Source organism: Hoplias malabaricus, chromosome 6 (assembly GCF_029633855.1).
Source record: "Hoplias malabaricus isolate fHopMal1 chromosome 6, fHopMal1.hap1, whole genome shotgun sequence".
Taxonomy (NCBI): Eukaryota; Metazoa; Chordata; class Actinopteri; order Characiformes; family Erythrinidae; genus Hoplias; species Hoplias malabaricus.
Window position 1 is genome coordinate 24,903,764 of NC_089805.1, and position 25,579 is coordinate 24,929,342.

Sequence of the window (25,579 nt, forward strand, 5' to 3'; positions counted from 1 at the left end):
GTCCTCTTTTGAGCTCTGGTATGTCACCCATAATGTTGTGTGCATTGCAATATTTTGAGTAAAACTGTGCTTTTGCCCTCTGCTAATTGAACCTTCACACTCTGCTCTTACTGGTGCAATGTCCAATGAATGAAGATTGGCCACCAGGCTGGTCCAATATAGCCATTACCCCTCCCACACTAAAATGACAGGTGTTTCAGTTTCATTGTCCAACCCCTGTATATATTTGTAGTATATACCAAGATGGTAGCATCTTTTAACACACACACACACAGAGATACAAATGGTACAGTTAAAGTGCCAGTTGTAGTCTGTCTTTTTTCATCCTATGTTGGAGCCTTTTTTTCCTTTGCATCATGAAAGTGTTCTTCAGATTGATGGAGAATGTGCTATAGATGGTTCTATAGAGCATCATATAGAAAATGCTTCTGTATGGCACCATAAATGGTTCCTTTATTGTTACAAGTTTGAAATCATAATAATAGTAGAACACTTTTGTGTGCCGTATAGAACCCTTTTCTAAATGTTGCTATATAGAGCCATTTACAGCACATTCTCCATCAGTCTGAAGAACACTTTCATGATACAAAGAAACCTTTATTCTTACTAAGGTTCTTCAAGTGTTTAGGGTTCTATAGTGAACCATTTCTCCCCCAGGGCTGGGCTGTCCCCTGGCCCCCTAGAATCCCCTCAGTCTGGGAGCTCATCTGTCCAACCACAGAAGCCCTCACACCCAGACTCACTGGCTTTCAGGCATCTGCAGTCAGTGCAGTGTATAGCTCCTATAGTGTCCCCCACCCACCAGAGAGTAATTAATATTGCTCTTTATTTGTATTAATGTACTGATTGTATAATGAATAGCTTTCTATCACTTTTATAGACCTTGACTGATCCTTTCTACATCCAATCCCTTCTACCCATTCCCTACTTCAATAAAGGCCTGTAATTCAGGCTTACAAATTTAGGCTTACAAATAGATGTATTCTGTCCAACAGCTCTGCAGGAAAAGTGATGTGGGGTGTATTTAGTGATGAATTAATTTATAAATCTGTATCTGTTTAAAAGACGTGTTGATATTCCTTCAGTGAACTGAGGATAAAATAATAAATTCAAATTCATCTTGAACTACTACATTAAAGTTATTATATCCTCAACATGTAATGTTATAAAATTAAATGAAATCTAAACATTAATAACAATAACATTTAATTTAGGTATAGGCTATATTGTTTTTGTTTAAAAGTTTAGAACTGCCCTCAGTTCTGTATTAAATCTTAGGTAAACATTATATTGTTTTATTTATGATTTGCAATATATTATATTGTTTCTTCCGTCGTCGATGACGTAGTAACCAGGAACTAAATTTCTAAACACAGGTCTGAAGCTGTAGTTCCTATTACACAAGTCAACGACAGTGTTGCGAACGTTCGGTGAAACTATGGTTTTGAAAATCCCTCTGTCGTTTAACTATGCAAGTTACCAACGTAGTTACCTCGACAGTTCCAACGATTGTTTTGAGAAACACTTGCATCGCAACTGCATCGTTCCAACTATGTACGTTGCTAACATAGCAACTATGCTTTTGGGAAACGAACCCCACGTTAGTTAAATGCTAGGCTCCTTCGCTGTATGGGAAACAAACCCCTGTCCAGTTAGGAAGCAACACTGATTGTGAATCAATTTCACCTGCTGTTGTGCAAATGGAAGTAGAAATCAGAGGCATTTAGCAAGACAACCCCTATATGAGTGGTTCTTCAGGTGGTGACCACAGACCACTTCTCTGTTATCATTCTTTCTGGCTGATGTTTTAGTCACTTTGCATCCTGTCAGTGCTCTCACCCGTAGTGGTAGCATAAGGCGGTGTCTACAACCCACAGAATTTGCTCAGGTAGTGCAACTCATCCAGGATGGCACATCATTGTGAGCTGCGGCAAGAAGGTTTGCTGTATCTGTCAGCACAGTGTTCAGAGCATGGAGGAGATGCCAGGAGACAAACCAGTACACCAGGAGACGTGGAGGGGCCATAGGAGGGCAACAACCCAGCAGCAGGACTGCTGCCTCCTTTGTGCAAGGTGGAATAGGAGGAGCAGTGCCGGAGCCCTGCAAAATTACCCCCAGCAGGCCACTAATATTCATGTTTCTGCACAAACAGACTCCATGAGGGTGGTATGATGGCCCAGCGTCCACAAGTGGGGCTTGTGCTTAAAGCCCAACTCCTTGCAGGGCGATGGGCATTTGCCAGAGAACACCAGGATTGGCAGAATCGCCATTGGTGCCCTGTGCTCTTGACGGATGAGAGCAGGTTCACACTGAGCACATGTGACAGAGTCTGGAGATGCTGTGGAGAATATTCTGCTGCCTGCAACATCCTCCAGCATGATCGGTTTGGCAGTGGGTCAGTAATGCTGTGGGGAGGCATTCGCACAGCCCTCTATGTGCTAGCCAGAGGTACCCTGACTGCCATTAGGTACTGTGATGAGATCCACAGATACATTGTGAGACCATATGCTGGTGCAGTGGGCCCTGGGTTCCTTCTGATGCATGACAATGCTAGGCCTCATGTGGCTGAAGTGTGTCAGCAGTTCCTGCACGATGAAGGCATTGATGCTATGGACTGGCCTGCCCCTTCCCCAGACCTGAATCCAATCAAGCACACCTATATTTGATCCTTGTATGTGGGCAAAGCATATACCGACGTTTCATTAGGACTGCTTCACTTTGTAAACATGTGGAAAAAACTGTAACCTCCCTTTCAAATGTGTACAACACATATTTGAGAAGAATATTTGTAAAGTGTATATATATATATATATTTCAGTGATTGTACTCAAAAAAAGCTAAATATTTCTTAATAATTTGAATGAAGGAGCCTGTTACCTTTGTGGTTCCAATATTTGTGAAAGACTCTGCATGTTATTATACTGTAACCTCATGAGCTGAAATATTGACGGCCATTGCCTTCAAGGTATGTGATTATAGAACTCAAAGAATTAAGGTGTTTTGAAAATAGGTCAGTGGAGTTCGTTTGTAATTGATTTACAAAAGCAAGTTTGATGTTGTTACATGCTCTATATTGACCTGTGCGTTTGAATGGATTAAGTGGAATTATGGCTGTATTTTCTGTATGTTTAACAACTGGCCCTTGTTGTAACGCCACATGTTAGTTTGAAATTTAACTTGAATATTTTCAGCTTCATCTTTTGTAAAGAAAACACAGTGAAGCATTTGTTCATTGTTTCATCGAGTGACTTTATTCAGACATGGTTCTGATAGAGATCAGCGTCAATCGACTGTCCATTCCTGTTGTTTTTAGCGGTACCTCTCGGCCATCCACCAGGCCACGTTCTGAAGAAACTTGTCAAAAGACACGTGGACTTCAGGAGTGAACTCAGCTGGGAATAACATGGCCACGACCACAATGATATTGTGTGCCAGGATCTGAGTTTAAAGAGAGAGAGAGAGAAAATATATATATATATACTTTGATTTTCTGTTATATACCAATGACGTTCTATTAAAAGTCCCTAGTTGTAGCTTGATTTTGAAAAAAAGAAAAATATATCTCTTTTAAAAAGTATTACATTTAACGAGTGTCCCGTTCATATCCCAATATTTAATATACATGCGAAAATAACGAAGCAGAGGTGAAACAACTGAATTTTAAAGTAAACCCACCTTGAAGTTAGCAGGGTCCATTCTCAGCTTGTAGGCGTGCAGCTCGCTCAGCTCGTTCAAGGCGCCAGGAAGGTCATCAATTTTGTCCACTGCATCAGCAACGGCTCCAATGATGTTCTTTCCGTGCTTCTTCACCTGGGCAGATCCAGGGTTCAGATCAGACCAGTGGGAGAAGTAGGTCTTGGTCTGGGGGAACACGATAAGCATTCTGACGGAGAAGAAACAGTTAAGACTTGCAGACTTGCAAGACAATTTTGGATTAAGTATAACTGATTTAAATATAGTATCATTAAATTAAGTCAATATCAAAACAATAACCCTTACATGCTAGAGCTACGAATTACCTGCTCAATGCTTCGACGCCAATTTCATCGGCCTTTGAGGCGATTTTAGCCCAAAAGGCTTTCACCACATTCATATCCTTAGCAGTAAGACTCATCGCTGTCGTCGTCTTCTCAACGCTATTCAGATATTCTGGGGAAAAAAACTCTTGGTGAATTTGGAAAGTTTATCACGTTTATATAGAACCATAAAGGGACCCACCCAAGCTTCCTATCCAAACTCCACCTCCGACGAACGTTAGTGCTTATCTCCAACCAGCTTAATCAAACCGTTCCAATTTTCTGGTATAATTCAGATAATTTTTTTAATCAATTTTTCACAACTTGATAATACAGCTGAGTGCTATACTTGTGGAGGCGTTGCTGCTGTTCTATCGATGAGTCAGATATTTCAGTGAGGCTTTAATCATTGAGAAAAATGAAATGGCTGGTCGGCCAACAACGTCAGACCTCGTGTTTTTAAGCATATTACATAAGACCTTATAAGGGAAGGACTCTTTGCTATTCGCTCTGTGTATAGTGTCCGATGAACGCACTGTTCTGTGACTTAATTCTTGTAAAAAGCTTACTTTAACCATTATTTAACTCGATATATTAAAAAACTAGCTACAATGTGAAACTAGGCTACCAACAATAAAAACTTTTGAAAGATAATTTTCTCATACCGAGGTTTTTACGTATAGATATAAATAAAAGCTGACAAGCCCATTACACTGTCTACATTTCAAACAAAGTAAGATTTTTTAATATTATTATTATATTTTATTTATATATATATATATTTTGTTACAAAGATGATTATGGGCCACACTCGTGAGAAGTGTTATATAACAATACATTAGTTATATCATGACTATTGATGTTGAGCATTTTAACATAATTCGATATATTTCATGTTCATTTGCACTCAGTTGTGACAACTTTTATGTCTCATGATTTAAATCACTTACTTTGACTTTTAGAACACGTGGAAAGAAATTACGGAATCAATGTAAGAAGAAGTTTACTGATATTCAGGAATCAAGAAAAGGTTTTTAACTTGGCTTTTACGCACTTTGAGATTTCCTCAGTGCATTACAAATAAAATGTATTATTTTATTTGCTTGAAATCACGTATTTTAACCATGTATAATAACCCCGGATTTTATAACACAACAAAATCGAATGTAATTAATTAAATGTATTTTATTTTTTGAGTTATTTATTTATTATTTCCAACAGAATTTTCAACCTGTCTCGTGACCTGTGCGTATCGATTCTTAGGCAAAACTAAAAACTGTCATGCATAGTCATGTACACACCTCAAAATGTTACGCCTCTATTGTACGCTCCACAAAACGACTTTAAACAGTGTCATATTTTCTTATGAACCCCGATCAATTTTGCTCTTTTACATTCAGTTCCCCAGTAGGAGAGATGAACATTCTAAACTTCCATTATTCAACATATATTTAAAGTAAACATGAACAAATATACATTTACACACACACCCAACTGAAAACCTCCTGAGTTTGCCCCCTCCCCATCGCACCTCCGGGGCGTGGTGTATGCAGGCAAATCATGTCACACACTCACATGTACTGTATCTGCATGACTATGGCCATGTTTTTATTTAAGTTTTTATTAAAACCAATACAATATACGCTTTATAATTGTAAACTCTAATTATCAGATCATTTATCCGTTAATTAGATAGTTATATTATATACGGGTCGTGCAACAGTCGTTTTCCACAGCTTTCCTCTATTTAATATCGCCAGTTTTATTGAGTGCGTGAGAGTGGATTATTTTTAAATGCACTCTAAAACGTCATTCTGGTGGCCTTTAGCCAATACTTAAATATAATGCACTGCTTTAAGGTAAAATATTTAATTTAATGATTTTGATAGAGTTTTTATTGAGTTCTGGTAACATAAAATAATATAAGTGTTGTTTCAAGACTAACCCGAACTCAATATATTCCATTAAATACTAAAAAGCAAAAATCATTTTCTGGCAACTCAGTTATTTGTACTGGACAACGCCATTTTCTCATTCATTTGCTTTCTTCCGCCCACTCGGACAAGATGAATTTTACCTGAGAAGGCTGCTTCAGTTTGCTCCAGGCACACCTTATAGAGGATAAGGCACAAAAAACCTACCAGGGTGAGGGTTATAACCATTTTCATGACCCAAATAGGTGGTTTATTTTATTGGTGTGTTTAGGTTTGCCCGTTTTTCTGTGGTGTTGCTGGTCTGTGCTTGGTGGATACAGGCAGAATTAGCCAGCTAGCTTTCCTTAACTCCGCAAGAGACAGTGTTACAACCGCTAAAAACACTTTTATGACCCTCTAGTGCTTTTGTAATTTAATTATTTACTAGCTTTAAGACTTAGGTTAAACAGGGAGAGGGAAACGGAGGAGAGAGAAGTTAAGTTTCTATTACTGTTTTTATGAATGTTCTCATGTTCTTGCATCATTGTTTAAATTGTCTCACACTCAGCTGACTGAAATGAAGCCTTATAAATGTGACATTTATACAGTAAACATAACAGATGTTTACTGTTTCAAGTATGTGAAAAATGTGAGATGTGAGATGATCACAGTACGGAATAAAAGTAATCATACAGTGAATGTCTGTTGACGGTAACATTTATTAAGTTAATGTTATATAAAAATGCTCTTTAATATGTCTGTCAAAGTCACTGTACTCTTTGCTGGATCAATGTAATTTTACCAGAAGTTGACACAATTCAAAAAGTTTGTCGCAAAACATTGCGTTGATTTTTGCATGCTGAAATTGTTATTGCATTGATGGAGAATGTGTTTGTTTTTTTTTTTTTTGTTTTTTTTTTACCCAATCCTATATTTTTAGAGTGCATGTTATTTATTGTTTTACATGCTCATCACTGCAGAAAAACGCTATGTGTTTTCCATTCATGACGAAATGCGAAAAAGAGCGACGGAAAAGGGGGTGGGTTCTGAATTAACAATAATGTTTCTGCTGGTTGCATATGCAGCACAGTGTGCGCCGATTAAGCCCCTGATCCCGGGACCATAGGCGTTTAACGGAATCTCCTCCGTTTCTCTACTCTTCAAGCCTTTGAAACAATTTGATTTCATACCAGTACCACCTGAGCTTCGTATTTTCGTGCATATGTACAGCAGTGCGCAAAAGTCCAGGCAACATGTATTTAATTTTCCTGTCAAAACATTAAGAACAAAACGTATACGAAATAAACAAACATCAACATATAGATATTAAATCACTTTTTATATTAAATTTGCTTCTTGCAAATACATGATATACATATCATTCTGATCAACGCAAAAACTCACTCAAATCCCTTCATTTCTCTTTTCGATGCCCGCCCTGGGGTTCGTTTCCCAAAAGCATAGTTACTAACTATGCTAGCAACGTAAATAGTTGGATGCAGTTGCGATGCAAGTGTTTCTCAAAACAGTCGTTGGAACTATCGAGGTAAGTACGTTGGTAACTTGCATAGTCCGAACCATCGTTAAACGACACAGGGGTTTCTCAAAACCATTGCTCCACCGAACGTTCGCAACACTGTCCTTAAGTTGTGTAGTTGGAACTGCTTCAGACCTGTGATTAGAAGCTTAGTTCCTGGTGATTACGCCGTCAATGACGGAAGACACAGTAGAAATATATATATATTATGGCAAGCCAAACAGGAAATATTTAATGAACGCTGATATATATAGAATGAACGCTGATATATATAGAATGAACTTTGATATATATAGAATGAACGCTGATATATATAGAATGAACTTTGACTGTCTCGTTTCCGAAGGCTTTACTGCTATCTGTTTATTGTTGCCATGGAGGCAATCATCAGCCTCGCGGTGCGCGATTTCAAAATAAGAGCGGACAGCGCGATTGGAAAAAAAAACATTAAATAAAAAAAAAACTTTTCAAAACAGCTCTCGTGCCAGAAATAGATGCCCAATGGGCCTAAAAAGGCCAGGAGGTCGCTATTTGAGTATGGGGAATATAGAATGAACGCTGATATATATAGAATGATCATGGCCAAGGACTTCCGAACCATTCTGGAGGATCATGTGCATTCAATGGTTCAAACATTGTGTCCTGAACGCGATTCCGTGTATCAGGATGACAATGCACGAATACACACAGCAAGACTGGTGAAAGATTGGTTTGTTGAACACAAAAGTGAAGTTGAACATCTCCCATAGCCTCTGGTGACTACCAGATATAAATATTATTGAGCCACTTTGGGGTGTTTTGGAGGAGCGAATCAGGAAACGTTTTCCTCCACCAGCATCACGTAGTGACTTGGCCACTATCCTGCAAGAAGAATGGTGTTTTGGAGGAGCGAGTCAGGAAACGTTTTCCTCCACCAGCATCACGTAGTGACCTGGCCACTATCCTGCAAGAAGAATGGCTTAAAATCCATCTGACCACTGTGCAGGACTTTCTCAAGACAAATTGCTGCTGTATTGGCCACAAAAAGAGGCCCTACACCACACTAATACATTATTGTTGTCTAAAACCAGGTGTTTTAGTTTCATTGTCCAACCCCTGTATGTCAGCTTTCATTCTATATATATCAGCATTCATTCTATATATATCAGTGTTCATTCTATATATATCAAAGTTCATTCTATATATATCAGCGTTCATTCTATATATATCAAAGTTCATTCTATATATATCAAAGTTCATTAAATATTTCCTGTTTGGCTTGCCATAATGTGTGTGTGTGTGTATATATATATATCATAATTATTTGTGGCCGAGGGCCGTCTCATCAATCCAGCAGCTCCATGCCACGCCAGCCATCGGCCTCTCAGGGCGGGGTGAGAAACCACCCGCCTGGCGGTTACGTGGCCCAGCTCCTCCTACTTCCCAGGGCGGAAGCGACGACATAAAAGACCGCCGAGGAACCTCCGAGAGGGGGAGAGTCATCGTGCCCATGACTACGATCAGCTAAAGCGGGAGATCCTGGCTCGCTGGGTGTGGTGTGCATGGGAATTTTCAGAAAAACGGCTCCCACCGCCTGCTGCATGTAGATGGCCGGCCCGTACGGGCGTTCATGGACTCGAAGTACCGTCACCCTCCTCCGCCCGGCTGAGTTTCCCTGGCTTCAGCCCTCCCTTGAAATCCTACCCGTCCTGTTGGGGGAGCAAGGATGTCAATGGCCCCTCACCGTGGGCCTTGTTCCTGATCTCCCTGAGCCATTGCTCGTGGGACAGGATTTTCCTGGGTTCGCGCAAGGCCACAACCAGCTCCCCTCTCGGCGACAACGTCACCATCACAAGAGCCGGTCCAGGCCCCGGTAGGCTTTGTTGGCCCGGCCCCTGGAGGATAGCGCAGAAGCCAGTGGTGAAGGTGAGTGTCAGGATACCATTAATCCTCTCTCCTCTCTTTGTCAGCAGATACAAGCGGAGGGAGGGTTCGCCCGAGAGGGAGGATGACCAGTTGAAGTGGGCCTGGGAGAACGTTGTGGTTCTGGACGGGGTTCCCCACGTTCCGGGTCCTCTACCTGACCCACATTTCGTTGTCCATAAAAATCTCCTCTACCGGGTACGCCAACTTCCAGAGGGACCTCAGGAGGCTCTTGTCCTCCCCAGGTCCCACATTGACGCGGTCATGCACGTGGTTCACCACCACCCGCTGGGGGGACATCTTGCTTGGCAAAATACTTTGGCCCGTATCCTGCCCCGCTTCTACTGGCCCTCCATCCAGGCAGAAGTCAAGAACTACTGCCAGCGTTGTGCGAGGTGCCAACTAACTTCACCCAAGAAACCACTGCCGGCACCCCTCATCCCGCTCCCCATCATCGGAGTTACTTTTGAGCGGATTGGGATGGACATTGCCGGGCCATTGCTGAAGTCTGGCCGGGGACATGAGTACATCCTGGTGATGGTAGACTATGCCACTAGGTATCCGGAGGCTGTCCCCCTCAGGAAGGCCACTTCCGAGGCGATTGCCCAGGAGTTGTTCCTGCTATGCTCCCGAGTGGGGATCCCCAAAGACATTATTACTGACCAGGGCACCCCCTTCGTCTCCCGGCTGGTGGCGGACCTCTGTAAGCTCCTGCGGATAAAACACTTCCCCACCTCGGTCTACCACCCCCAGACAGACGGGTTAGTAGAACGATTCAACCAAACTCTGAAGCGGATGCTAAAAAATGTGGTTGCTCAAAACGGACGGGACTGGGACCTGTTGGTGCCCTATGTTCTCTTCGCAGTCCGGGAGCTCCCCCAGGCTTTGACAGGCTTTTCCCCCTTTGAGTTACTGTACTCTTGTAGGCCCAGAGGACTTCTCGATGTGGTGAGGGAAGCGTGGGAGCAGCAGCCGTCTCCGTACCGTTCCATCATTGAATATGTGCAGGAGATGCAACAGTGGGTAGATGCGGTAGCTCCGATCGTACAGGAGCATATGGAGGAGGCCCAGCGGGCTCAACAGCGCATCTACAACTGCCCTGCCCAGCCCAGAGAGTTCCAGGTGGGGGACCGTGTCCTGGTTTTGGTCTCCACAACCACCTGCAAGTTCCTGGCTACTTGGCAGGGACCCTACACCATCCTCGAAGGAGTCGGCCCCGTGAATTATCGCCTTAACCAGCCCGGTTGGAGAAAAACCCAGCAGGTTTATCATGTGAACCTGCTTAAAAAGTGGGTGGAGCAGATCCCTCAGGTCTCTGAGGTCCTAGGTTGTTCAACACGACATCCGAACCCCTGTTGGGGTTACAGTTCGACAGCGGCCTTACCATGTCCCCGAGGCCCGCCAGGCAGCCATAGAGGAGGAGGTTGAGCGTATGTTTTCCGCCGGTATCATCGAGCCGTCTAACAGTCCATGGTCCAGCCCCATTGTCCTGGTGCCCAAACCGGACGGTTCATGGAGATTCTGCAACGACTTCAGGAAACTGAATGAAGTCTCGCAGTTCGACTCCTACCCTCTTCCCAGGGTGGATGACCTGATCAATCGGCTAGGTAAGGCCCGTTTCATTTCCACCTTAGACCTCACCAAGGGATACTGGCAGGTGGCTCTCACTCCAGAGGCCCATCCCAAGACGGCCTTCTCCACCCCTGCAGGCCACTGGCAGTATCGCGTTCTCCCGTTCTGCCTGCATGAGGCCCCAGCCACCTTCCAGCGTCTCATGGATGTGGTCTTAAGGCCACTTTTGCCTTTTGCGGCAGCCTATCTGGACGACATCATCATCCACTCTGAGACTTGGTCTGAACATGTCGACCTCTGCAGTGGCTGGCCCGGGCCAAGGATTCCAACCCTCGAGTCACCCGTTGGTTCCTCTCCTTACAGGACTTCTCGTTCCGGGTGCAGCATAGGGCAGGGGTCCTACACGGCAACGCGGATGTAGGAGGGGGGGGGGTGTGGCAGAGGGCCGTCTCATCAATCCAGCAGCTCCATGCCACGCCAGCCATCGGGCTCTCAGGGCGGGGTGAGAAACCACCTGCGCCTGGCGGTTATGTGGCCCAGCACCTCCTACTTCCCAGGGCGGAAGCGACGACATAAAAGAGCACAGAGGAACCTCCGAGAGGGGGAGAGAGAAAAGGGGTAACTACTGGTCGACACGAGAGATTGAGTTGTGCTGATCCGTCTAATCATTTCCCTCTCGTCTTTCTCTCTCTTCCCCCCTGTTGTTTTTCTGTTTCTCTTCTCTGGAGCAGACTGATCTGGCATGGACGTGCAGCTGGCCGCCGTCCCGCTGTCTTCGAAAAGGAGAAGCCCAGGCATATTCACTGGCGTCGGCACTCATTGCACGTGGTTTTTTTTTGAACGCCTGGGATTTTTCGTTGTTAACTTATGTTCTCCTGTGGCCCTCGGCACCGTCTAGAGCGTCACAATATATATACATATATATAAATATGTTCGATTTCCGTGAGGAGTGGCGACTCAAAATTGTTCTTATAAATGTGATTATGTGTGTGTGTGTTGCCTTGTGAAGGATTGGCGCCCCCTCCAGGGTGTATTCTCTCCTCCAATGATTCCAGGTATAGGCTCTGGACCCACCTCGACCCTGAACTGGATAAGAGGATACAGATAATGAATGTATGTTTACCTAAGATTTAATACAGAAATTAGGGCAGTTTTAAACTTTTAAATAAAAACAGTATAGCCTATACCTAAACTAAAGGTTATTACAGTTTTTCTCAATTGCAAAGACACATTTCCTGAAACCATGCATCCATTTCTCCAAACTGTAAACACGAAACCCAATTCACAAAACCTCTGACTCTTCCTGCAAAACCAAACTATTGCCTCAAAACAGTCCAAGCGGTGCTAAAAACCAATCAATGTTGTCAAATCAGGCCTCGAGTCAATCAAAATGATAAACAGCACTGAACAGTCATTACACACAACACCGAAAAAAGGAAAACACAGTGATCAGATCATGAAGCTTTAGAATTAATCTTTATTGTCCACAAAGGAAAATGCAGATTCGAAAACAAAACTCTCGTTTAACAAAAATTAGTAATTATGTAGTGTGTAAAATATAAATAAATAATATAAAAAAAAAAATTATATATATATATATACACACACAAAGAAATACATTATAACAAGTGCATACAGTATCTCTAGTGCAGCATTATGTTGATGTGCTGGGTCAGGCCATAGGACTTCATCTACATCATAGGCCAAATTCTCCCTGGCCAGACAGCATGGGAAATATCTCCTAGTATGCCGGATCCATTCACCCCTATGTCATTACAGGCCAGTTCCATGGCCTGCAAGAGATTTTGCTGCAAGAGGGTTGCCAGTCATAAAATTTTCAACACCATGAAGAGAAGAACTCCTCTGATGGGTTGAGGAAAGGGGAGTATGGTGGAAGAAAAATATTTAGGAAATCTTGGTTGATATTGAACCACTGTCTGACCTGGACAGGACGGTGAAAACTGCTGCTCACACCCTAACACAATATCTCTAAGATCACTCATAAAAGCCAAAAGATGTTGAGTGTTGTATGGCCCAAATGTGGCACGATGGTGGCGAACCGCATGATTGCTGATGGAAGCACATAACATGACCATGCTGGCCAGGGACTGCAACAATGGCTCGTTGGCCAATCACGTTCCTTCCTCTCCTCCTCCTTTTGGCGAGATTGAACCCAGCTTCATCCATATAAATATATTCCTGTGGATGGTCTGAGGAATTCAGTTGAAACATTCTCTGCTGTATTTCACGCAGTATGATTACACTTGTCTTTGAGGGACCATGTCAACAATGACAGTCTCTTGGTGTGGGTTCAACATAGATGTCCTCCCCTGCAATGTGGCAGTCTTGCGATTCTACAAAAGAACATGCCGTTACAAAATATTGCATGCAGCACTAAGCCTACAAATGTTTTAGGAAAATCATGTAATGAAAAACTTTTTACAGATCTGTACTGGGTCAAACTGTAAACATACACAAAATGAATAAAGCAATTACCTGTTTTCCTCTCTGAATGTTCGGATTATGGTGGACACTGTGAATCTACTCAGGTTGGGCTGAATTTGAAGTCCTGCTTCCCTCATAGTCAATCCATGGACAAGAACGTGGTCAATGATGGTTGTCTGTATTTCATCTGAAATTATCATTCTTTGTCAGTTGTAGTCTGTCTTTTTCCATCCTTTTTTGGAGCTTTTTTTTCACCTCTGGGTGAGTCCTGTAGTAATTAAACAGTTCAGAGCAGGTGGGAAATCTGTGAGAAAACAACTGCTATATGTTTATGCCCTAATCTCCCACTTAAAAATGGTTCTATAAGGGTTCTTTAGTAAATGGTTATATATATAACACTTGAAGAACCTTTGCATGATTAAAGGCTCCTTTGCGTCATGTGTTCTTCAGATTGATGGAGAATGTGCTATAGATGGTTCTATAGAGCATCATATAGAAAATGCTTCTGTATGGCACCATATATGGTTCCTTTATTGTTACAAGTTTGAAATCATATAACACTTTTGTGTGACGTATAGAAACCTTTTCTAAATGTTGCTATATAGAGCCATCTTCAGCACATTCTCCATCAGTCTGAAGAACACTTTCATAATACAAAGAAACCTTTAATCTTACTAAGGTTCTTCAAGTGTTTAGGGTTCTATATTGAACCATTTCTCCCCCAGGGCTGAGCTGTGCCCTGGCCCCGAGAATCCCCTCAGTCTGGGAGCTCATCTGTCCATCCCGCTGCCTCACGACAGAAGCCCTCACACCCAGACTCAATGGCTTTCAGGCATCTGCAGTCAGTGCAGTGTATAGCTCTTCAAATCTCCAGTGTCCCCCACCCACCAGAGAGTAATTAATAATGCTCTTTATTTGTATTAATGTACTGATTGTATAATGAGTAACCTTTTCCCTTTTATAGACCTTGATTGATTCTTTCTGCATCCAATCCCTTCTACCCATTCCCTACTTCAAAAAAGGCCTGTTATTCAGGCTTACATGCTGCTCCAACTCCTCATCTTAGAGGTGGGGAATAGGAAATAGATGTAATCTGTCCCACTGTTCTGCAGGAAAAGTGCAGAGTATTTAGTGATGAATGAATTTATAAATCTGTATCTGTTTAAAAGACATATTGACATTCCTTCAGTGAACTGAAGATAAAATAATATTCAAATCCATCTTGAACTACTACATTAAAGTTGTTATATCCCCAAAATATAACTTAAACATGTAATGTTATTATTGTTTCAAGTGGGACAAGATGAGACAGACTATTGCTGGAAAACAGTACAATAACAGTGTTGAGGGAATGAAAGCTGCTAATCTTTAAGTATTTCTCTCCTGTTCCTTTTATAAAAACGTATCTCTAAGCTCACGCAATGGTCATTCATAGTTTAAAACCTCAGGTATATATAAAAAAAAATCATAATGAGGTATTTAAAACAAGGGTTTAAAAAATGAATGTGTATTAATACCAGGCTTTTTTAATCTTTTTATATATGTTATAAAATTAAATGAAACATAAACATTATAAACATTAATAATAATAACATTTAATTTAGGTATAGGCTATATTGTTTTTATTTAAAAGGTTCAAACTGCCCTCATTTCTGTATTAAATCTTAGGTAAACATTATATTATTTTATTTATATTTGCACTATATAATATTGTCTTCCGTCGTCGATGACGTAGTAACCAGGAACTAAGTTTCTAAACACAGGTCTGAAGCTGTAGTTCCTATTACACAACTCAACGGCAGTGTTGCGAACGTTCGGTGAAACTACGGTTTTGAAAAATCCCTGTGTCGTTTAACGATGGTTCGGACTATGCAAGTTACCAACGTAGTTACCTCGATAGTTCCAACGAGGTACAACGAGTTTTTGAGAAACACTTGCATCGCAACTGCATCGTTCCAACTATGTACGTTGCTAACATAGCAACTATGCTTTTGGGAAACGAACCACACGTTAGTTAAATGCTAGGCTCCTTCGCTGTATGGGAAACAAACCCCTGTCCAGTTAGGAAGCAACACTGATTGTGAATCAATTTCACCTGCTGTTGTGCAAATGGAAGTAGAAATCAGAGGCATTTAGCAAGACAACCCCTATATGAGTGGTTCTTCAGGTGGTGACCACAGACCACTTCTCTGTTATCATTCTTTCTGGCTGATGTTTTAGTCACTTTGCATCCTGTCAGTGCTCTCACCCGTAGTGGTAGCATAAGGCGGTGTCTACAACCCACAGAATTTGCTCAGGTAGTGCAACTCATCCAGGATGGCACATCATTGTGAGCTGCGGCAAGAAGGTTTGCTGTATCTGTCAGCACAGTGTTCAGAGCATGGAGGAGATGCCAGGAGACGTGGAGGGGCCATAGGAGGGCAACAACCCAGCAGCAGGACTGCTGCCTCCTTTGTGCAAGGTGGAATAGGAGGAGCAGTGCCGGAGGCCTGCAAAATTACCCCCAGCAGGCCACTAATATTCATGTTTCTGCACAAACAGACTCCATGAGGGTGGTATGATGGCCCAGCGTCCACAAGTGGGGCTTGTGCTTAAAGCCCAACTCCTTGCAGGGCGATGGGCATTTGCCAGAGAACACCAGGATTGGCAGAATCGCCATTGGTGCCCTGTGCTCTTGACGGATGAGAGCAGGTTCACACTGAGCACATGTGACAAAGTCTGGAGATGCTGTGGAGAATATTCTGCTGCCTGCAACATCCTCCAGCATGATCGGTTTGGCAGTGGGTCAGTAATGCTGTGGGGAGGCATTCGCACAGCCCTCTATGTGCTAGCCAGAGGTACCCTGACTGCCATTAGGTACTGTGATGAGATCCACAGATACATTGTGAGACCATATGCTGGTGCAGTGGGCCCTGGGTTCCTTCTGATGCATGACAATGCTAGGCCTCATGTGGCTGAAGTGTGTCAGCAGTTCCTGCACGATGAAGGCATTGATGCTATGGACTGGCCTGCCCCTTCCCCAGACCTGAATCCAATCAAGCACACCTATATTTGATCCTTGTATGTGGGCAAAGCATATACCGACGGTTCATTAGGACTGCTTCACTTTGTAAACATGTGGAAAAAACTGTAACCTCCCTTTCAAATGTGTACAACACATATTTGAGAAGAATATTTGTAAAGTTTATATATATATATATTTCAGTGATTGTACTCAAAAAAAGCTAAATATTTCTTAATAATTTGAATGAAGGAGCCTGTTACCTTTGTGGTTCCAATATTTGTGAAAGACTCTGCATGTTATTATACTGTAACCTCATGAGCTGAAATATTGACGGCCATTGCCTTCAAGGTATGTGATTATAGAACTCAAAGAATTAAGGTGTTTTGAAAATAGGTCAGTGGAGTTCGTTTGTAATTGATTTACAAAAGCAAGTTTGATGTTGTTACATGCTCTATATTGACCTGTGCGTTTGAATGGATTAAGTGGAATTATGGCTGTATTTTCTGTATGTTTAACAACTGGCCCTTGTTGTAACGCCACATGTTAGTTTGAAATTTAACTTGAATATTTTCAGCTTCAGCTCCAGGGGCCTGGAGGTTGTGGGTTCGATTCCCGCTCCGGGTGACTGTCTGTGAGGAGTTGGTGTGTTCTCCCCGTGTCCGCGTGGGTTTCCTCCGGGTGCTCCGGTTTCCTCCCACAGTCCAAAAACACACGTTGCAGGTGGATTGGTGACTCGAAAGTGTCCGTAGGTGTGAGTGTGTGAGTGAATGTGTGTGTGTGTCTGTGTTGCCCTGTGAAGGACTGGCGTCCCCTCCAGGGTGTATTCCCGCCTTGCGCCCAATGATTCCAGGTAGGCTCTGGACCCTCCGCGACCCTAAAATTGGATAAGCGGTTACAGATAATGGATGGATGGATGGATTTTCAGCTTCATCTTTTGTAAAGAAAACACAGTGAAGCATTTGTTCATTGTTTCATCGAGTGACTTTATTCAGACATGGTTCTGATAGAGATCAGCGTCAATCGACTGTCCATTCCTATTGTTTTTAGTGGTACCTCTCGGCCATCCACCAGGCCACGTTCTGAAGAAACTTGTCAAAAGACACGTGGACTTCAGGAGTGAACTCAGCTGGGAATAACATGGCCACGACCACAATGATATTGTGTGCCAGGATCTGAGTTTAAAGAGAGAGAGAGAGAAAATATATATATATATACTTTGATTTTCTGTTATATACCAATGACGTTCTATTAAAAGTCCCTAGTTGTAGCTTGGTTTTGAAAAAAAGAAAAATATATCTCTTTTAAAAAGTATTACATTTAACGAGTGTCCCGTTCATATCCCAATATTTTAATATACATGCGAAAATAACGAAGCAGAGGTGAAACAACTGAATGCTGTATAATTTAGCTGTAAGGGTAATATTAAATATTCATCCGAATCACGTGTATTTTAAAGTAGACCCACCTTGAAGTTGGAAGGGTCCACTCTCAGCTTCTAGGCGTGCAGCTCGCTGAGCTGGTTCATGGCGCCAGGAAGGTCATCAATTTTGGCCACAGCATCAGCAACGCCTCCCATGATGGTCTTTCCGTGCTTCTTCACCTGGGCAGATTCAGGGCTCAGATCAGACCAGTGGGAGAAGTAAGTCTTGGTCTGGGGGAACGGAGAAGAAACAGTTAAGACTTGCAGACTTGCAAGACAATTTTGGATTAAGTATAACTGATTTAAATATAGGGCGGCACGGTGGCGCAGTCACACAGCTCCAGGGGGCTGGAGGTTGTGGGTTCGATTCCCGCTCCGGGTGACTGTCTGTGAGGAGTTGGTGTGTTCTCCCCGTGTCCGCGTGGGTTTCCTCCGGGTGCTCCGGTTTCCTCCCACAGTCCAAAAAAACACACGTTGCAGGTGGATTGGCGACTTGAAAGTGTCCGTAGGTGTGAGTGTGTGAGTGAATGTGTGTGTGGCTGTGTTGCCCTGTGAAGGACTGGCGTCCCCTCCAGGGTGTATTCCCGCCTTGCGCCCGATGATTCCAGGTAGGCTCTGGACCCTAAAATTGGATAAGCGGTTACAGATAATGGATGGATGGATTTAAATATAGTATCATTAAATTATGGTCAGTATCAAAACAATAACCCTTACAGGCCAGTGCTACGAATTACCTGTTCAATGCTTCGGCACCAATTTCATCGGACTTTGAGCCGATTTTAGCCCAAAGGGCTTTCACCACATTCATGTCCTTCGTCTTCTCAATGCTATTCAGATATTCAGGGGGGGGGAAAAAAGCTCTTGGTGAATTTGGAAAGTTTACTACATTTATATAAAACCATAAAGAGACCGGCACCCAAGTTTCCTATCCAAACCCCACCTCCGAGGCACGTTAGTGCTTATCTCCACCCAGCTTAATCAAAACCGTGTCAATTTTTACTCTGGTATAATTAAGAAAATTTTATTATCAATTTTTCACAAATTGCACGGTACGCTAAATCTGTATTAGCGAATTTATTTGACCCTTTCTGGATTATGTCTGACGCAGTGACGCATTTTTTAAGGTGTTTTTCACTATTAAAACTAGCCAAAATAAATGCTTATAACAAAAGCTTATTTTGGCCTGGATCCGATCAGCGACATCCACTCCCCTCTGAATTACGTCCGAAAAAAAATATCCAATCAAATCAGGTTCTCTCTGAAGGGCGGAGAGAGAAATCGTGCATAAATTGTGCCCGCGTTTCCATTGCTGAGCAAAAATATTATATCGCACCTCTTGCCGCAATCTGAGAAGAGTCTAAACCGTCAGTATGGTTGAGTGGACAGACGCCGAGCGCAGCGCCATCGTTGGCCTGTGGGGAAAGATCTGTGTCGATGAAATCGGACCTCAGGCCTTTTCCAGGTCTCTATTTATGCTCACACTCTGTGCATAATGTTTGTATTCTCTACATTCTTTGACAACCTAATAATTGATTCTGCACTCATTTCAGGCTTCTGATCGTATATCCTTGGACTCAGAGGCACTTCGCTTCATTTGGGAATCTGTCCAGCGCCGCCGCCATCCAGGGCAACCCCAAAGTGGCCCATCACGGGAAGATCGTCATGGGTGGGCTGGACAAAGCCGTGAAGAACTTGGATAAAATCAAGGCTACCTACGCTCAGCTGAGTGTGATGCACTCTGAGAAACTGCACGTCGATCCCGACAACTTCAGGGTAGATTTCCTTATTTATTGTCCATTTATCTCACGACTTTACGTTTCTTGCAAATAATTGTGTCAGTAACTGTTTACTTCATCAGTAACTATTTACTTTAGTACTGTTTTGGAGCCATGCTCGAATATTGACGCCTGGGTGCTAATGTTTTTGTTTCCTCCAGCTTCTTGCTGAGTGCATCACCGTGTGTGTGGCCATGAAGTTCGGACCCTCCGTCTTCACCGCTGATGTGCAGGAGGCTTGGCAGAAATTCTTGTGCGTGGTTGTGTCTGCTCTGGGCAGGCAGTACCACTAGAGTCACTCTCAATGAACGAGGAATCAGCTTAAAACCACTTCACAGAATAAAGTTGTTGTTAAAATTCCTGACAGATAAATAAAACCATTCAAACGCACCTCCCCAGCTTTGTATCGTGTTTGTTTTTTGCTTTTGTGTTGTATGGATTATGCAAAACATATCTGATTTATTCTGCCGGTTTACAGCAAGCAATCCAGTTAAACGCTGTGATCAGTACATTTTCCGTCACCGTGATGACAGCACGCAGTACATACAATAAAAGAGAAATATTTTGAAACCGCTTTGACTGAAACAGTGTATGTGGAGGTTGAAGAGGCAACAGGTTTATTAAAGAAAATGGATTTAAAATCCGCGTGACCCTGTTCAGAAACATACCTAAGAATTAGTAAAGTGGTTTTATATTTTTTACCGTGTCAACGATAATATATGAATCTTTTCGAGACAATTTGCAAATATTAAATCTAGGAAATGTATAGTTTATACATGTAATGAAAACGTAATAGCTTTTTTTTCAATAAAATATTTTATTCTATAATGCTGATACAGTCTACTGTAACGGCCAGAATGGAAAAAAATATATTTCCGAGGAAACTACGTTTATTCCTTTTGTTTTAAGCCATATTTTTTCCACAAATTAATATCTATTTATGTCTCTGAATATGGTGCTAACTGCTAACTTTCATTTACCTTTAAACGGGCAGGAGTGGAAAATGTGTGTGTGTGTGTGTGTGTGTATTTGTATGTGCTGTGTATTTACGATTTTATGAATTGTATATCTGAGGATTCGTTGTTCTATTAAGGTATAGAAAAAGTCCAAATAGAAAAATATATTAATGTCTCATCTGATGAAGAGTCATACATTATTACATTATTGTTACTAACATGACACACTCTAGTTTTTTTTTTAATATATTTTATTACTTCTAACAGGCCTGCCGCATTCTTCAAACCAGCTATTATCAAGTGAATAACTATAACATAAAAAGTAGTTTAGTAGATTCAGGAAGAACAAGGCACAGACAAATGAATAACAACAGTGACTCTCACTCTGATAATCACTTGGTTGCATGGGCTTTTCCCTGTGATTATGCTCAGAAAAATACCACATTTCTTGACATGAGATGGATTCTTGTGAATCTGTAAATAATACTGATCTCTAGAAATACAACACGGCTGCTCCCTCCACTCATCTAATATGTTTGAACATAACTTTCCAGACACAGAAAGCACATTCCATTGACACCAGTTTTGGACAGGGGCCATCTCTAACCACCTCTGAATGTGGTTTCAGTGATCTAACCATAATCCGATCACTATGCATCGAGGGTGTTTACATCTAGCTTTCCATGCAGACAAGTAAAACACAGAAGTGATCACATCACACAAAAATACATATTAATTCCAGATGTAAACAGGCCCAGTGTTTGGACAAATAAACAAAAACGCACCAACACCAACTTTCTCATACCTCAAATAAACTGCTTTTTGCCATAATGAGCAAAATATGAGGAAAATATATGCTTTCACTGTCATAATGTACATATTGTGCATGATTGTATCTATTTTGCAGTAAATATTTTCCTGTTTAAATGTACATTTTTAAAACTACACATTGACCAGTTTTCTTCTGGCAATGTATCTCTGGGGAAACACACTTTTTAAAAGTTGCTTAATAACACTAAAAACACTTTTAGACTATGTTTTCTTCTTTGACATATTAAGACACAAGTCTTATATTTATATTAAATAAAGATGTGTTATTATTGTCTTTATAAATGTTATTATTAATGTGAAATTAATTAAAACTTGGTCAGTAAGTCCTGTACCACTGCTCATGATCATGATGAATTCTGAGCATGTTTACAAAACCATGACATTATTACTCGCACTAGACAAGATTTTTGATATGCGATACATTGATTGGGTGAAAACATGTGTGATACATGGGTGTTAAATGTAGTGCATCTGCTATAGTGCACGCTGCCTGTTGTAGGGTTAATAGTGATTTTAGCAATAAAATGCACATGCAATTTCTTTCTTCATCTAGTCATTTTATTTAGACATTTCTGCCATGCAACAACTGCATCGGTGGACAGCTCCTTCCAGTCGGCAGCTTAGCGGTACATCTCAGCCAGACACCAGGCCAGGTTCTGGAGGAACTTGTCAAAAGACAAGTGGGCCTCAGGAGTGAAGTCAGCAGGGAACAACATACCCACGACCACAATGAGATTGTGGGCCAGGATCTGTGATAAAAGAGAAAAAATTAAAGAAAAAAACAGATCAGTGTTTGGAACTCTTGTTTAAAACTACTGTGAAAATGTGTAACGTGATCTTTATTCATCGAATTTAACGGCTATTTAAATGTGCATTATCTGCTTTGCAGTTATTCCAGTTTTGGGAGGAGGACTACCTTGAAGTTAGCAGGGTCCACTCTCAGCTTGGAAGCATGCAGCTCGCTGAGGTGGCTCAAGGCGCCAGGAAGGTCATCAATTTTGGCCACTGCATCAGCAACGGCTCCCATGATGGTCTTTCCGTGCTTCTTCACCTGGGCAGATCCAGGGCTCAGATCAGACCAGTGGGAGAAGTAGGTCTTGGTCTGGGGGTACACGCAGAGCATTCTGATGGAGTAAATACAAATGATCACTCAGTCTGACATGCATTAACGCACAGATAAATCACAAAGTTAAAATAGGTTAAATGTACCCAGAATGGTTTTATCGCATTGTTCTAACAGTTGGTTACTGGTTTTATTTATCAAGAAACAACCCTAAATTATAGCGAATGATGTTACCTGGCGAATGCCTCAGCCCCGATGTCATCGGCCCTGGAGGAGATTTTGCCCCAAAGGCTTTTCACCGCAGCCATGTCATCCACAGTAAGACTCATCGCTGCGTTTTCTCTCACTCCTCAACTCAGGATGTGTTCAGAAAAAATGCACTTTCAACATGAAAAATTTCTCCGCTTTTATATTTAACACGAAACGGACCCACCCCGATATCACATCTAAACCACACCTTCATACACGTTACTCGAGATTCTCCACCCAGCCTAATCGACGTCAAGCCACCGTGCAGCCTGGTATAATTTTGATAACGATTTTTTTCCAAATCACGTATTACATGTAGAATCAAACTTATGTTTCAATTTGCAACATGACTGCATTCCTGAAATCACACAGGACTATTAATGCACAAAATACTGGCACTTTTATGGTACACTCTGAAAGACAGATTAGTCTCAAAACCGCGGTAGAGACTGAAATAAAGGGCGTTTTTCTCGCTCACTGTGAACTTTTATAAATAGAAATATTTTTAGCATTTAAAAAAGTTAAATACATTTACAGTATAATAAATAAATAAATAAACAAATAAAATAAATAATCTAGAAGCACTATATTTAAAATATATCGTGCACAATCTTCGTCATATATTTTGTATTTAAAAAAAACATCACATTCGTGTTTTTTGCCTTCACTTTTATGGATTTTAGTAAATCATAAAGAATCTTACTATTTTGAAATGCTGTATTTCTTGAGCCTGTTTATATTTATGTCAAAATATGCTCATGCGGATTTTTTACTGCAGATATTAGCTGCAGATTTGCAGTATGTTTTTTCTACATTTTGAAATCTTAACTGTATTTTTTTATCGTGTTAAAGTGGACATAAAAACAAAACAAACAAAAGAAAAAAAACATATGACTGCATGTTTTGGCATAAAACCAATCAGTGTTTTGCAGTCACGTATACCCTTTAAGACTTACGTCCAGCGATGACTGAGCCAATCAAACCGTCCTCTGTCTGATGGGCGGATACGTTAAACTTCGATAAATAGCATGCTGCACTGCCACAGAACATCTTCAAGGAAGAACCTCAGAAGATAATAAACCGTCAGTATGGTTGAGTGGACAGCTGCTGAGCGCAGCGCCATCCTTGGCCTGTGGGGAAAGATCAATGTCGATGAAATCGGACCTCAGGCCATTGCCAGGTAGTCTTAAATTAATACTATGTGCACGTTACGTGTCTTGTCCACGTTGCTTTAGAACTATATTCTCAAAATCTTTATCATTTCAGGCTTTTGATCGTATTTCCATGGACTCAGAGGCACTTCACTTCATTTGGGAATATGTCCAGCGCCGCCGCCATCCAGGGCAACCCCAAAGTGGCCCATCACGGGAAGATCGTCATGGGTGGACTGGAGAGAGCCGTGAAGAACTTGGACAACGTCAAGGCTGCCTACGCTAGTCTGAGTGTGATGCACTCTGAGAAACTGCACGTGGATCCCGACAACTTCAGGGTAGGTTTGCTTACAACCGCATTTACCTGCATAACTGCTACTATCTCATGCACTACAATTAAGCATACTTCCATGCCACGTTTATGACGTACATTTCTTGTTTGTTTCCTCCAGCTTCTTGCTGAGTGCATCACCGTGTGTGTGGCCATGAAGTTCGGACCCTCCGTCTTCACCGCTGATGTGCAGGAGGCTTGGCAGAAATTCTTGTGCGTGGTTGTGTCTGCTCTGGGCAGGCAGTACCACTAGAGTCACTCTCAATGAGAAAACAGCTTAAGACCGATTTAGTTCATAACGCTGTTGACAAAATGACCTAATCAACAAATAAACAATATAAACGCACTTTTGAGCTTTATTTTCTTCTTTTATTTAGAAGTGTGATATTTTGTAAATACCTTCTACCTGCAGTAAGAGAACCTGTTTACCAGATTTTATTAGCTGCATAAATAAGTTGGTGTCTTCCGTATAACATTAATACTGTTTATTTTTATGTTTATTTAAATATGAGAGAGGAATTACATTATACCTTTAAAACAATAGTCTATAGCGATTTTCATACACATTAATCGATGTCGTTGTGTAATTAATGTATTTGTTCGTTACGCATTGACAGTCCTTTTAAACATAATACATATACTTTTCAACAGTTTAAAGCCTAAGTAGTGCCCGCCCCCCATGTGTAATATATATATGAATACACTGATGCCTGCAAGAAACTTGTAATTTCAGACACCCCTAATTTAGACCATACCATTTCTAGTCTAGTCTGTTTGCCTCACGCCCAACATTGGTCACGTTTTACCGTTGTGTAGCCAGAGAAGAAAAGTCAGTTAGATTAAAAGTAAGAATAAAAATCATAAAAGTCAATAAAACAATTAAAATATTGCAATAAAAGGAAATACATAAAAAGAGTAAAGGAAAACATGATAAAATGATTAAAACAATTTAAAATGATACAATAAAAGAAAAGAACTAAAGTGCTGTTACTGAATAAAAGTGCAGAGTATTTTAGACTGAGCTGTAAGCTGCTCAAACAGGAATGTTTTAAGTCTTAATTTAAAAGGGTCTAAAGTCAAGGCACTTCTAACATTTTCAGTCAACTGGTTCCATTTAACAGTGGAATAGTAGCTAAACACTGCTTCTCCAAGTTTAGTTTTCATCTGAGGCAGGACTAACTGACAAGTTCCTAAAGATCTCAGAGCTCTTCTAAGCCCATATCTGATAAATACACTCGTCCTACACCATTAACACACTTATAGACCAGTAATAACACCTTAAAGTCTATTCTGTAACAGACTGGTATCCAGTGTAAGGATTTGAGGATGGGGTGATGTGATCTTCTTCTTTTCCTCCTATAGAGCAGTGAGAACTCTGGCAGCTGCATTTTGAATCTGCTGATGCAGTTTATTG

At 41.5% G+C, this 25,579-nt stretch overlaps 5 protein-coding genes across 5 annotated transcripts; 2 read left to right on the forward strand and 3 right to left on the reverse strand.

The window, feature by feature from the left end:
- Positions 1-3,235: 3,235 nt before the first annotated feature.
- Positions 3,236-4,452, reverse strand: LOC136699179 (hemoglobin subunit alpha-like). Its single transcript, XM_066673670.1, has 4 exons — positions 4,366-4,452; positions 4,020-4,149; positions 3,676-3,883; positions 3,236-3,438 (listed from the first exon to the last, which is right to left on the reverse strand). The coding sequence occupies exons 2-4, from the start codon at positions 4,112-4,114 to the stop codon at positions 3,310-3,312; spliced, it is 432 nt and encodes a 143-aa protein (XP_066529767.1). The 5' UTR covers positions 4,115-4,149; positions 4,366-4,452; the 3' UTR covers positions 3,236-3,309.
- Positions 4,453-17,361: 12,909 nt separating this feature from the next.
- On the reverse strand, positions 17,362-18,617 carry LOC136699096 (hemoglobin subunit alpha-like). Its single transcript, XM_066673543.1, has 3 exons — positions 18,544-18,617; positions 17,855-18,077; positions 17,362-17,561 (listed from the first exon to the last, which is right to left on the reverse strand). The coding sequence occupies exons 1-2, from the start codon at positions 18,615-18,617 to the stop codon at positions 17,885-17,887; spliced, it is 267 nt and encodes an 88-aa protein (XP_066529640.1). The 3' UTR covers positions 17,362-17,561; positions 17,855-17,884.
- Positions 18,618-19,126: 509 nt separating this feature from the next.
- Positions 19,127-19,988, forward strand: LOC136699093 (hemoglobin subunit beta-like). The gene is made up of 3 exons (XM_066673539.1): positions 19,127-19,271; positions 19,360-19,582; positions 19,746-19,988. The coding sequence occupies exons 1-3, from the start codon at positions 19,180-19,182 to the stop codon at positions 19,875-19,877; spliced, it is 447 nt and encodes a 148-aa protein (XP_066529636.1). The 5' UTR covers positions 19,127-19,179; the 3' UTR covers positions 19,878-19,988.
- Positions 19,989-21,916: 1,928 nt separating this feature from the next.
- Positions 21,917-22,827, reverse strand: LOC136699095 (hemoglobin subunit alpha-like). The gene is made up of 3 exons (XM_066673541.1): positions 22,669-22,827; positions 22,288-22,495; positions 21,917-22,120 (listed from the first exon to the last, which is right to left on the reverse strand). The coding sequence occupies exons 1-3, from the start codon at positions 22,761-22,763 to the stop codon at positions 21,992-21,994; spliced, it is 432 nt and encodes a 143-aa protein (XP_066529638.1). The 5' UTR covers positions 22,764-22,827; the 3' UTR covers positions 21,917-21,991.
- A 913-nt stretch (positions 22,828-23,740) lies between these two features.
- On the forward strand, positions 23,741-24,506 carry LOC136699094 (hemoglobin subunit beta-like). Its single transcript, XM_066673540.1, has 3 exons — positions 23,741-23,863; positions 23,950-24,172; positions 24,287-24,506. The coding sequence occupies exons 1-3, from the start codon at positions 23,772-23,774 to the stop codon at positions 24,416-24,418; spliced, it is 447 nt and encodes a 148-aa protein (XP_066529637.1). The 5' UTR covers positions 23,741-23,771; the 3' UTR covers positions 24,419-24,506.
- The last annotated feature ends 1,073 nt before the right edge of the window (positions 24,507-25,579 follow it).